At 50.5% G+C, this 14,081-nt stretch overlaps 1 protein-coding gene across 4 annotated transcripts in view; it reads right to left on the reverse strand.

Annotated features, from left to right (window-relative positions):
* Positions 1-312: 312 nt before the first annotated feature.
* LOC144169222 (rho GTPase-activating protein 23-like) overlaps positions 313-14,081 on the reverse strand; it is a 98,148-nt gene continuing 84,379 nt past the window's right edge. For 3 of the 4 annotated variants that reach the window (XM_077698277.1, XM_077698276.1, XM_077698275.1), the window contains 5 exons: positions 13,259-13,384; positions 12,507-12,630; positions 11,651-12,017; positions 11,057-11,466; positions 313-7,826 (listed from right to left, as the gene is read on the reverse strand). In XM_077698277.1, coding sequence (XP_077554403.1) covers positions 7,219-7,826; positions 11,057-11,466; positions 11,651-12,017; positions 12,507-12,630; positions 13,259-13,384 — 1,635 coding nt within the window. In that variant the 3' untranslated portion in view covers positions 313-7,218. Of the gene's footprint in view, positions 7,827-8,974; positions 9,130-11,056; positions 11,467-11,650; positions 12,018-12,506; positions 12,631-13,258; positions 13,385-14,081 lie in introns of all 4 variants that reach the window. The other variant, XM_077698278.1, reaches the window with a different exon arrangement.

Genomic DNA, 14,081 nt, shown 5'->3' on the forward strand with positions numbered 1-14,081 from the left:
CGCACAGATGGAAAGCATAGACTAAGTATTTAGGCTCGCCCTCTCTCACATCGATGGGGAGTAGGCTTTGTGAAAAAGCAGGTCTAGAAACAAGCTCATTGCATTGCAACAGTGACACTTACTTCGAAATGTCATGAACCATTCAAGGCACAGCATTGCCCAATTAGATTCCACCTGCACGACAACTGCTGCCGGCCCACACGAAGCAGTTCCATGCACACTCCACAGCAGCACAATCACCCCCCACGACTACTGAACCCCCTAGAACCACCAAGTTGGTTGCAGAATGATTCAACAGCAAACGGCAGCGACTCAATGTCAATAATTTATTCATTTCAGTTCAGTGAATTTACATATTTGTACATAAAATACATAAATCTACATGATGCAAAATTTATTCGGCCACAGGGGGGCCAGCATGATTCTAAAGCAGAGCTCGGTTGTTTTTAAGTTAATCTGTTTTGAACGGTTACAGGCTGATGATGCTTGCTGTGCCGCATATGTAGGGTGGAGCTACAGGCAAAGCCCACTCGTTTTGTAGTGCTGTGGCCAACAGGCAGACCAAACTCGGTGGCGTGTGCGCGGTCAACGCACACGACTCTTCGTCGATGAGCAAGGACACAAAGCATGGAAGCTGTTCATACTTATGCTAAAACTCCCAACAAAACACGATGAACTCTCGCGCACTCCAACCCTCCTCTGTTCACTTCAAACTGCAGGGACGGCTTCGGAGAAAAGCCTGTCGGATGAAGACGTGCACAAAATGTTTCTCGCACTTCCCGTCAGGGGATTCCAAACTTCGGCAAGATGAATGAGCCGGGATCAACGTCAGGTTAAATGCCAGCAAGCGTTCCTACACAAGCCTACTTGCCGAGAACAGGAGTTTCTACGGGTAGCCTGACATCAACGATCACGAAAAGAAACGAAAGGAGGGGGGATGGGAGGGATTTGTGATAAAAAATGCTGCCTGGCAATGCAGGTTGACAATGCAGCCAGACTTACTCAGAAACGAAAATTTAGAGAAGAAAAAATAATTCCAGACAACCGTTGTACAGTTCATAATTTATGAAAGACAAACGAGATAAAAAAAAAGGAGATGCCAGGTCAGTAGTCCAGTACAGTGTCAAAGCAGGCATGTCGCTAAAGCAGGGACATAAATGGAGGAAAACATTTCACCCTCCACATTTTTTCCCCTTTTGCGTGGTCTTTGACATGATGTTGTACTTGCACTAGGTAAACAAGCAAGAGCTAATGTTCACCACAGTAAATGTCTTGCATATGTCACGGTGCACTGAGAAGCAACAAAAGATGCACCCAGCTTCGTGCAAGATATGTATGCGTTGCATTTTTTTGGCCTCTTGCAAATCCCGCACGCTTCATGACGAAGCTATGCATGATCGTACTTTCTGCCCCGTTTACTTCCCTCACTTTGTTGCAGTCACCTGCATCAGCGCTAAAACAAGGCATAACGGCCACAGCAAAAGAGTGCATCGGCCACTTATAATTGTTACCTAAACGTCGTTTGCTTTTATGCGCCCCCAAGTGAAAAATGCGGACTCCCTTAAAAACAACGCAGCAGCCACGAGATAAAATGCTATGCAAAACAAGAGCACGCGCAGACAAAGTCGCGAAAACGGGTGTGCTCAATGTACAGTGCAAGGAAAAAAAAAAAAAACGCTAAATGCATCCCGCCCACAAATAGAAGTGTAGGTCTGAGAAGAAACGACGAGCTGCTGCATTGAATCATGCGACAAGCCAACACAATGCTTGCTGAGACTATAAGAAAAATAAAAAAGCCACACTCCCAACTCTCGGTGTTCAAGTGAACGAAGTAAACTGGCCGCATACAATGAAAGAAGTTATCACACTAGGCTGCCTTCTGCTGGTGGCAAGGAAGCACTGCCCCCGAAAAATACACGCAAAAAAAGGGTGTGGGGGGGTTGCAAAGCAATGTTTCAATGAGTGAACGAGCAGCCATCTGTGTCATCATCTTAGCAGAGCGGAAGCTCAGTCGAAGGAAGTGCACCAGACTATTTGCAATGCAACCGCAGGGATTGGCCTTTCCAGGCACTTCAAAATGTGTCGTTACCTGGCGATGAAACTAGACTCGGGTGAGCGAATGAAAAAAAAAAAAAAATCACTAACACACGCACACACACACACTCTTTCTCTCTACTGAACACGAAAAAACACTGTGAATCAGACAAAGAATAAATATGCTAAGCATCAACAACCATGTCACCCATTGTTTTCATTTTTTTCTCGGCTTCGTTTTTTTTTTCCCTTATTAAACTCTAAAAACTTAAACAAAACTGAAGCAGTACACCAGCCATCACTGCCCCACGAATAGCCGCCGCTTCACTCGATCCCTCTGGATACTTTGAAGAAAAAGCGCAATGACGTGCGTCCCCTGCCTCGTGGCGGGAAAGAAAACAAACAAACAATGCCAACGGCATGACGGGAGATGATCGGGCTACGACGACGACACCCCCTACAACACAGAGAAGGACGTCAGACAAGGAAGGCAGCTGCCTGTGCGAGACACTCAGTGTCAAGCCCTGCTGCGAGAGGAGACTGGAATGTGACGCACCCCGAAAGGGGCACGAAGAACGGCGCTGTTTCGATGCCCACCCTTTTTTCCCTTTCCAAAGAGCATCATCTGACAAGCGAGAGAAAATACTTTGAACATCTACCTGCCTCACTTTCCCACGTTCAGCACCGCTTCTAACCCAACCGCTGCACCGGAGACGGCACCATCCCTTACAATCTCACCACGTGCGAATGCGCAACAGCAAAAGTTGCTAGGATGCTGAAGACTAGGAGATTGGATTGTTGTCTGACGAAGACGAAACTGAAGGAGAGGAGGGGTAAAAGAAAAAAAAGCCGTTCCACTCAACGCGAAAACTGACGGAACTGCAGAGAACGTGATTCGACATAATGCACTGTAGCGCCATTATCCATTCGCTCACTGCTGTACCACCCAAAGCAATTAAAATTTCCCACCTCCATAGTGCTCACGCGCCCCCTGCCTGAAACTGCACCAGCGGGAGTTGTTATTTTTGTGCTTGCTTTTCCTCCAGCACACATGCTGGCGCTACACTGCCCCTTTTTTTTCGCTTACTATCGCAAAAACCAACCCAACAAGCGTTCCGAAATAAATGAACGCGGGTGCTGCCAGTTAATTACATATATTTTGCGTCAAATGTACCTGCAGTTTTTTTTTTTTTTTTTGCGCTAAACAACGGGGACACGTATGACAAGCGCCATCATTTCACGAGTTTCGAATGGTTATGACTACTTAAACCGCTTAGTTTTCGAAACCTTGGTGGGACACTTTACGACAGAGCACCGGACTCCACTTGGGTCCGTTATCCTGCGGCGCCGCCTTATTCTGGCAGCCGTTTGCCATCGAACGTTAGAGCGAGCTACGGCGACAAGGCGAGCCCCTAAAGTGCTCCGCACATTTAAAAAAAAACTCAATTTGGGAGAATTGAGACAAGCGCATTAAACAAGCACGTTAGCACATCGGCAAGGTTATTAGAGAAAAATGGGAAATTTCAGCAATTTCTCACTCGCACAACCTTCAGGGGCTTTGGCGTACACCAGACTGCTCGACGAGTTTCCAGCACCACATTTTTTTTTTCTGTATGCACACATGCGTCTAGCATAAAGCTGCATTTTTTATGCACAGATTACTCGAGACAGCTGCGCTACGTCAAACGTTGCAACTAACAGTGCCCTCTCCTGCTGTGCGGTGCAAATACCCAGTAATAAATGTAGAAACAAGAGGGGTGGATGAGAAACAGGCAGAACATGAAAGCCGACCCCGCATTCTTCAACACACGATTGAAAGTAAAGAGAAAGGAAACGCGTGAAGTGCAAGGGTTGCTGGTGTGGCAGCAAGTCCTGCGCGCACAACTTTCACCTAAGCTCGAGTGTAGGGAACACAAAATATACACTGCTTAGCTGTTCAGCAGCTACCCAGACCAGCACAGCAAGTCTCTTTGGAATCGCACACTACAATATATTACTCTTTAAAGCTTTTTCCTCCTTTGCCCGTCTCTTTCTGCACAAGCATCACACACTAACACAAAGCACACAAAAATTCATCACTAACGTCCCGGCGTAGACAATCTCAAAGGAGCGCAATACCACCCATTGTAAACAAACACAAGCATTGTGTCGCACAAAGACAACAGCACAGGGGAAAGAAACAGGTTGGGGACATCTGTCTTCACAACAATTGCACGGGAAAGAGCAGTCTTCCCTAGTGTACCGGTATCCAGTGGCAGGTAGGGCCCGCAAAGCAGTTCTGTAGTTTCTCGAGACTGCAGCGGCGACGGCCAGTCAGAACACCCCCACTCCCGTATCCCCCGTATCACAGCCCCGTATGGGCCCGTATACACAAGGAGCAACAGCACTAGCACACAAGGAACTTGTCGACACTCAGAGTGGACGTCGTCGGGGGGGGCTCCGCGAACTCCCCAGGTCCGGCCGTGGCAGACCGACCTTTCAACCACGGCTACATCGTCGAGACGGTGTGCTCACATATGCGTCTGCACACACTTAGCGCGCACTGGGCCCTTGCTACAGAAGGGCAAGGGATCCGAGATGCACACCACGACCGCACCTGACAGCCAGCAAAGTCCCCCTCCCCCTCCCATCGCATCCGCGGTTACATTGTGGCAGGCATTGGCTCAAGGGGCGTCGTACGGTACTGTACACTTTGTAACCAGCTCCTGTTCCAGCGACTTTGATCCACTGGACGCTACTGAGATTCGGTTCTCGGCATTGCGCGAGCACTTGACGCGTGTGGCTGATGAAATGGCGTAGCTAGCCGCTACGGGATGGATTGTAGTCAGATACTTGAGAGGGGAAGAGCACCCCAAAGCGAGCTTGCGTAAAAGAATAATGCATCTGGTGGATGCGGCGGTACGCCGACGTTTGGGGAAAAATTTGTCTCTCTGCCGAACTTTGTAGTTGATGGAACGTTTGCTGTAGTTTGACATTTGTACCCAAGAGCACATTAACAACAATAATAATAATAATCATTGCTCTCATCTTTCATTGCTAGCAGGGGGGAAGTGAAAGGTTCACAATGTTTGGGTTTCCTCCTACCTTTCCTGTGGCAAATTGCCGGTAATAATTTTGCACATTCTCTCTTGAAACCCTGTCATGCTTTCTGCCTGAACTAAGAGCTTTTAAAAAAGAAGTGCTTGTTTTCACTTTAAATTGTCCAGACTGAATATCTGTGTGAGCGTGGCAAAATTTTTAACAATACTTTGTACGTTGTATTGTTGCCTAAGTCACATCCGATACTTGATACAGTACAGACAAATTCAGTGGTATTCCCTTGTACTGAAATCACTATTCTCCACAATGACAATAAATTCTTGCAAACAGCTGGCGCTTAAAAAATAATCACGTACTGTTGAGCTGTTTTTTTTTTTTTTTAAATGGCTTCATGGAACACAAACATCCTGAACAAACCTAGGAGTTTTTTTGCCATTCACCTGTGGCAAACTTTTGTTCTAAAAATCCTTATCACCCTTGTTCTTCCTAGCATACGCCACTTTTCGCTTTCCTGTTTAACATAAATACAACTAGCAGCTACTTCCCTCTCCTCAGTCTCCACGCAATGAAAATTAGAACGTACTAAAAACTCGTAAATAATCGCCAAACTCATTTTCCTCCCGACTGCCCGAGGACACAAGCGGAGGACGGAAGCTGAGACTCGTCTTAGTGGCCTAGGATGCTTGAAAGACTACCACAAACAGCTTTTCTTTGGCCTGGGGCGCTAAACCGAGACCGGCAAATGAGATCATTGCATCAGAACACTAGGCAGGCGGCAGAGCTCTACAAGAGAAAGGACGAGGCCTACGCTAAGGGGCAGCTGAAAGGGAAAACGACCCCTTTCGACAAGGAACAAAACAGTCACTAACAACTGGCTCTGCAGTCGCTTTCATTGATGATAGTAAAACTCGGCACAGGACAGATAGTCCCGCTGCACCACACTTTTGTTTCGTTTTGACAGAATGCACAGGATGTGAGTGAGCCACCGGCGCGTGATCAGTCGCTCAAACAATTCCAGTCACTCATTTCCGACACGCCGACGTTTGCTAATGGAAATGAAGCTGAAAGTTTCTCGCTTTCGTAGAAACACAATGCCATGCAGAATTCGCTGGTATGGCACAGGAAACAACGGTGCTGTGTACGAGACCAACAACACAATGTGTGCAGCAGCTCATAGTCCTCGTAAAGAACTTGCCATGGGCTCTAGCGCCCTCCCATGCCTGCCTGGCCAGGCACGTGCAGTCAGTCCCGCCTTCCTTATCATGTCAGCGCCTACGAACTTTAGGGCCAAAAACGAACACATCTCGTCCAAATGACAACTGTCGGGGACGAAACAAGAAAAAAAAAAAAAAATGCCATACACAAAAAAGCCCAGACAGTGAGAATGCAGAAGAAAGAAAGCGGGGAGATCTCACTGCATCACAGGCACCCACAGCGGGGCTTCTGTGAAAAAAAGCGACCCCCCCACCCTCCCCGCTTTGTCGGGGATCAAACACACGGAGCCTATCGGCCAGCCAGCTTGCGCGCCGGGTCTGGTCGCGTTGTACTCCCCGATCTGAGTTGTGTTGGAGGCAGCGTGGCTCGAGACAGCTTTGGTTCCAGCACTCTACGAGTGGAGCAGTTCGTGCCTGGAAAATGCAAAACACCGTTGTCTGAAGCACAGGGCCCCCCTTTTTTATTCAGGCAATGCGCATGTCTCACGGTGCATCCTGTATGCCACACCTGTGCATTGTTATAGGGCCTATTGACTGCTTATTGAACGGCTCAAGCATTTGATGAACATTGATACGTTGATAGTTGTTATGGTTGGTGTTTCGAGCCCATTAAGAAAGCTTTACTTCAAAAGAATGCATCTGCTTACAAGGCACGACCTAATGCCAATGAAAATCGTCGGGGCACAGCTTTTCCTCCCACAAGTTGAACCTAACCTTTCCCAAGCATAAGAGGGGGCCGATTTTCTAGGCACAAACTGCTCCACCACGCTTCCCGAGCGGACGACCAGCTGTGGGCTTGATGATCTGCACTCCCTCACACCAAAGAGGGAGCCCACACCGCTCTCCCTTGCACCTTCCTGCAGCCAGGGGGCTTCCATCCTCCCTCCCCTATGATGATGATGATCTCCAACAAACTGGAGCGACGAAGCCCTCAGACGGGTGAGGCCACCCGCAGGCTGGCCGCCCGCCTCCACTCGCAGCCCCCGTCCTCTGTCCTCTGGCCACTGGGCACCTTGCGCACGGTGGTCGGAAACGGGTGGAACTTGACGTCGCGTGAACTCCCGATGGTGTGTCGCCGCTGCAGCCCCATGGAGGACAGGGGCCGGCGGCGGGTGCCGGTGTTGGCCACCACGGGCACCGCCTCGCCTTCCACCAGACGGCTCACCAGCGCCGCCACCACCCCGTTCTCCGAGTGCCGCTGCTGGGGTGGCCGCTGCGCTGCCGCCGCAGCCGCTTCGTCGTCCACCCGGTAGATGGCGTACCGGGTGGACGCCCCGTTCAGGCACTGCTTCTTGCACCGGAACGTCACCCCGGTTGTCACACCGGACGATGACTGGGGGATGTTCTCCTTCTCGTGCCGAGAGTTGAACGGGCCTGGCTGCTGCTGCTGGGGAGGCGAAGACGCCCGGTCGGACGGCGGCGACTCCATGGGCTCCGAGGTTGCGAACTGTTGGAATGTCTCCGAGCAGCAGCTACTGGGTGTCTGGACGTCGTCGATGGTGGTGGGCACACGGCAGTCCTCCCCACTTCCGGTTGGTTCTGCTCCGAAAAGAAGAAGACAACAGTGATGCTCAGGCAATGTTTTAATGAGCCCCTGAAAAAACTGCAGCACAGCCAATTAGTTTAGCAGCAAAAGAACAAATAAACTTTAAGTATTCATTGCATTGCAGCTGGGCATCATTAGTCATTTTATTTTCTGCAACGTGTCACTGCACGCACAGCACATGAGGTGCTTTGTAGTGTTAGATTCGACACTGAAACGTCACACTCGTGCACAGAACACTCTAGTCGGGTGCAACTAGACACACCCAATGGTGTCCACAACAAGTTTTGTGTCTAGCTCAAGAGCAAGACATCGACAGCGTGCTGGGAAATAACTACTGCTTCTAACACATCCATATTTGAAAATAAGAATCTGTTTTGTTGGCCCATATTTTCTTGTTTTCCAAAGATTGAATCATACACCTCTCCGTCTAACGACGACGACGGTTGAACGCGGAGCTTTATTGTGACGGATTCTTTTGTTGTCGTCTGAGTTTGGACTGAGTTTCGATCATGTCAAAATGGAGCGATCAGATAGACGCTGGCTTCATAACACGAGGGACCCAGGTTCGATTCTGGAAACTGAAGCATTTTTTTTTCCTTTCCCTTCACCCACGATCATTCATCATCATTGTCAGAGAAAGTTGGCTTTCCTGCAGGGCATTTTTGTGTTACAGATGCCATCAGTGAGAACACTAAAGCTTTGCTTTAATATTTGCGGAGATCAGGCGAGAGCATTCACAAAAAAATTTCCTACACAGTTGTTCTCAGAAATAGTGCATGCGCACTTCGCACTGATTGGCCTCACTCAAATGTGCTATTAGTGATGTCATGTACAAAAAGTTTGTCATGTCATGAGGTACAGACTCTCCTGGTAGGCTTTTATAATTCTCCGAAAATGTGATGCATACGAAAAACACTATCAATGTCCACTACACCATACTACGATGCGCACAACATCATTGCAACATGGCAAAGCGACTCCAAACTGTGGCAGCTTCAGGAGGTGTTAACTGTCAGAGGTACGGCAAGGGACTCTCTATGTGAGCACAGGTTGGGAAGCACAGGCGGTTAGCGCATTCCTACCACCGCACACGCCGCAGGCACGGCTCAGGCCTCCATCTCGAGCACGTGCCAATACGCACCAGTCTCTACCAACTGGGCACAAATGGCCACCTGGCCCGTCGCCTCGAGAGGAAGGACGACGAGGAAGCGGAGGCAGGCCCCAAATCGGGCAGCCCGTAGATGCCATGGCGCGACCACGGCACCCACGACGGCCGCTCGGGAATTCGATACGGCTCTGGGGAGAAGAGAGGCAAGATGGCCACGCCCGTGCTGGGCGTTAGCCCCAGGATGTGCGTGCTAGTGCGATGAATGGTCACGAACAACATGGTGTAGGGCTGACAACAGCACAGATCCGCTTACCCCCAGCTGCAGCACCTGTGCTGGTCATCATTTCATTGCCATCATTTAACCCTGAACTTTCTTACCCTATAAGCCCTCAGCAGAAGAAGTGCAAAGCAGAGAAGCAGAGGAACCATCGTCGTGGGACCTACTGCACTGGTAGGCATGGCCAGAGGCTCGCTGTGCAGCTAGCTGCACACATGTTACAGTAGCAGACAATTGTGCTTGCTGTACACAATCTCACGTCTTCAATCGTCGCTGGCACTCCATGGAAACTGTTAAAGACGTCAACTACAACTGTTCACATAGCGACTTCCAGTTGTGCTTATGCATATTTGCAAAATATATGGGTACATTTCATAGGACGCCCAGACACGAACTTACTTTCAAGGCAATTGTGGCTAGACGCCCACACTTTTTGCCCACACCAGTCTCCTGGCAATGCTCCATTGCTGTACGAAGCCCTCGATGAAACAGGGCATACAGACTGGCCTGCAATTTTTATTTATTTATTTATTTATTTAGATAAGTGCCCACAAACAGCATAATGCCTACAGCGTGGTGCACAGAAGAAATAAAGGAAAGGATAGGAAAGGGAGATGTGTACAATGGGGAAAAAAAGAGTACCGTATAATGCGGAATATAGGTCGAGATTTTTTACAGAAAAATTTGCCGAAAAGTCACCCCTCGACCTATATTCCAGTCACTGGCAGTTGTCATCTGGCGACCAGGCAGCCCATCAAGCCCATCCAAACCCCAAAGGCACCATCGCCACCACCATCAATCGGACGCGACGCCATCTTTGTTTTATTGCTTCTCTCGCTGTCAGCGAATGTGTGCGTGCAATTTTCTTCTTGCTCAAAATGAGTTTAGGCACTTGGTGCCAGTGTACAGCAGCATTTAAAAGAAAAGTTGGGGGTTTTCCAAGGCCAATGACGTGTCCGCCTTGCACCAGTTCGGTATCACCAAAAGATGTGTTGCTAGCGGCGTTAGCTGAAGGGGCAGCTCTCGGTATGCAACGCTCGGAAGGCCTCATTTTATGGGCGCTGCTCTGTGCACCTGTGCTGCTGTACAAAGGGTCAAATTTTGTCCGCTAGCGCCGTGCGATGTCTCTACGAATGGATAGCCCAAGATGTTTGCTGACCGCCTGCACAGACTGGCTGTCGCTCCGGTCTGCACACGAGTGTCCCATACTTTGCACTCGCTTCACGATGACATGGTCTTGCGAGTGTTGAAGTGCTGCATAAGCAATTCCCTGGACTGCACCGAGGACGACCTGCTGTGTGGGCGACAGCGAGCCAGAAGCAGTCGTCCGACGATACTTCAGACAGTTTTAAATGAGTAATCTGAGACGAAACACGTTATAGTCTCAATAAAATAATGGTTGGTACCTAATTTTTTTTTTTTTTTTGCATTTTTCGGCTACAAGGTAAGGGGGTCGACCTATATTCCGCCTCGACCTATATTCCGCATTATACGGTATAATAAAAATAAAAATTTAATTTAAAAGGTAGGCCACTAGTGAAGAAATCAACAACAGAGGAGCAGGGTCCAACCACAGTGGTTCAGTGGCCAAGCGGCTGAGGTGTTGTGCTGCTCAGCCCAAGGACGCAATTCAATCCTGGCTGGGGGCACTCGTTTTCTGATGGAGGAGGAAAACAACACTGTCCATGTCTTGAGGGTTCGGTGCACGTTGTTACAGACTTTGGGGTGGTGTGGTCCAAACTGAACCAGAGCCCTCCGCTATGTAGTGCCTCACAACCCAGGTAGGGCTTTCGCGCGTCAAACCCTGAGAATGGGAAACCGATTAGGTGGGGGCTGACCTGAGCTCATGGATGGCGGCGGTGCCTGCGACAGCTGCGGCGGCGACGGCTGTGGCGACCGGAAGAAGGCCCCTGCAGAGGCGGCCAGGGGGCTGAAGGGCACGGGGGAGAGGCGCTGCTGCTGACTGCCGAGCAGGCGGAGGTAGGCAGCGGGCTCGTCGGCCAGGAAGTCGAGCAGGTCATCGCGTTCGAGCTCCTGCTTGGCGCGCTGCCAGTCGCGCTCGATCTGCTCCCGCTGGGCGGGGCCCCCGGGGCAGGCCCCCGGCGGGGGCCAGCAGCGACGGGAGGAGGCCCGCAGCTGCGCGCGCGTCTCCTCCTCCAGGTGCCGCACCTTCTGCTGCGCCAGCGCGCTCAGCTGGCCATAAGTGCGCGGAGAGGCGCTGCCACTGGCCAGCGACGAGCACAGGTCTCTGCACAAGTGGGACAGGGGGTGCAGCGCATGCTCGCTTAAAAATAAAAGACAAACTCCCTTTGCTTCGCGTGTAAACAATTCTTGATTGCATTACGACGCCACGGTCATAGGCCCTTTTATACGGCCTGTGTCAGAGAGCAGGTGGCAATAATGTGAGTGCCAGCAAAGGCTTCACCACTCACTCAGAGCAGACGGAGGGCGTCTGTGGCGGGGAGCCCAGCAGGGTCCTGGTGGGTGAGGGTGGGTAGCTGCTGGAGCCCGCCGAGTGGGGTGGAGGGGGCGGGGAGGTGCTCTCCTCGGGCAGGGAGCCGTTGCTGGCCACCCGCTGAGCGCAGCTGGGCTCCTCGGCCTTGCCCTCAAAGGCCCGGATCTTGTCCTTGACTCGCGAACCCGGCTTGTGCGGGTGGGGGGCAGTGGGCCCCACCAGGCCGACGCCGGGGGACGTGTCCACCGTGAGGGAGAGCTTGCGCTGGCGCAGCTTGCGGTTGGCTGCGCTCACCAGCGATGACACCAGGTCCCGGGTGGACACCTCTGGGTTGCTGCCTGACGCTGGAGGAGGGGGAAAAGCCAGCCACACTCAAACACTTCCACTGCCACATCGAAGGATCGAGGGACGCGTAAACGTGGGCATTTGAATGCACCGTGGCTGCTGGTGCATTGCAACCTCTACGTCGCCCTTTGCATCCCCCTAGTTCTGTCAAACCCTGTTCTGTGGTAGCCCCCAAGGTTGCCTTGCTACAAAGAACACAAAACCTTTGGCTGCCTTTAGAAACACATACGCTAACGTTGGCTGTTTTCTCATGACACCAAAGCTACGTGGCAAGGCCACACATGCTCCTTAGAAGCACAGGAGCACCTTTGGGGCACTGTATCGGAGATGTGACCCATTCATCACCACCCTTAGCACCATCCCTCCTCGAGGAGCGTCCACCCCTGCCGCTTAGACCAGTTCCTGAAAAACAAACCCTGCCAACAGATCCCCAAAAGCACCCCACGCCCCTCTATCCCACTGCAGACAGGGCCAGCTCACCAACTTACCTTGGGCACCAACTTTGTGCAGGTTGCCCAGCAGCACCGAAGAGTCCGTGTCGGAGAGGGCAGCCACGTCCACTGGCAGGTCCGGGACAGTAGCCTCGTCAGATGGGCTGAACACGTAGTCCGCCTGCAATGCGAGCCAATCCCGCGAGGCCCAATTAAGTTGTTGGAACAGCTGCCCACAAACTCCACCCTAAAGCCTGACTCGACCGGCTGCGCCCACTGTGAAACAGTGCAGTCGTCCAAACCAAAAGAAAAGGCAGCACCAGCACACAAGAGTGCAGCGCTTTAGGCTATTAAGGTGGGGCTTCGTATAAAAACGCAGATCTTGTACGCTCACTCAGCCTGCCCCTACAACAGTAACACGAAATATTTTCTGACATTTTCGAAGTTCTGGGAAGAAAAGTGACGGCAACTCGGTGGACACGCTTTTAAACAAAAAGTCCGACAGTCGTTCTGCAACGGCAACAAACCACTAGGGAAAAAAGATATCCTGGTTCTTGCACACTAAGATGACACTTGTGTGCTTCAGTTAACCCAAGAAGTTCAACCCACCAACAGGATAGAAAACAAGAATTCACACTGCTCATCCAACAGACAACGAGCGTTGAAAAAAAAAAAGCGGTACAAACTTTGCTACATGCCATCAGTTGAAGAAAGGAAAAGAGGTCCCTCAATAGTATTCAACTCTCGAGAAGAAAGCTATGAAAAGATGTCGTAGTACCCCTGCACAGAAGGGAAGAAGGAAGACTCACGTAGTTGATGAGTGCCTCGGTGATGTGGCACTGGTGCGACATGTCCGTGATCATGGTCAGCATGCTGTTGTCAGCTGTGCGCACCAACGTCGGCCCAAAAACAATGGCCAGGTTGCGCGCTTCCATCTGCGAATCGGAAAATAAAAAACGAGGACCGTAACATTTCCGTCTCGTGGGTGGCCGCTGTCTAAAATAATTTGGCTCATCTTTTCACCAAGCAAAATGACATGTGCTCAAGTCAAGGGACATCCTCTTCGAAGTAGCTTTGCAGGCCAAAGAAACTTCTAAGGAGCTTCTTTATTACAAACAAATTAAAGCTGAAGCTCAGATACCCATTGATTTCGAAAGTAGTGCATTTTCATCACAAATCAACACATCTTTGCAATGCCCTGTGATTTGGTACGAGGGGCAGAACAGAATCTGACAGAAAACACCATATGCATGAACATACGAAATCCTTCTTTGAGCATGGCAACTACGCAAATTTCTACTAAAGTGTAACACAGTCAATGTATTTTGCTACCCACTCTCTTCCCATCTAGACTTGATGAAACATAGATGCAGGGGCGCACACAACAGCAACAGAACCAAGAGGACGCACAGCTTTCTATGCATCCCTGATGGCATCGTTTGTCCAAGCAAGACGCAGTGCAGGAGAGCCAACTACACACACTGGGTTTCACAAAACCGTGGTAAGCAAAGGCACATCAAGCGCCTAAAGAAAAAAAGTGCTTTCCGTGGTTGGAACCAAACCTGGGTCTCCCGCATTATAAAGCCGATGCCAGTCCGACTGCGTCATTCGGACATGGTCGAAGCAGTTTGG

The sequence above is a fragment of the Haemaphysalis longicornis genome, unplaced genomic scaffold (genome assembly GCF_048455015.1).
Source record: "Haemaphysalis longicornis isolate Haplotype H1 unplaced genomic scaffold, Haemaphysalis longicornis Haplotype H1 scaffold_2, whole genome shotgun sequence".
In the NCBI taxonomy this organism is placed as follows: Eukaryota; Metazoa; Arthropoda; class Arachnida; order Ixodida; family Ixodidae; genus Haemaphysalis; species Haemaphysalis longicornis.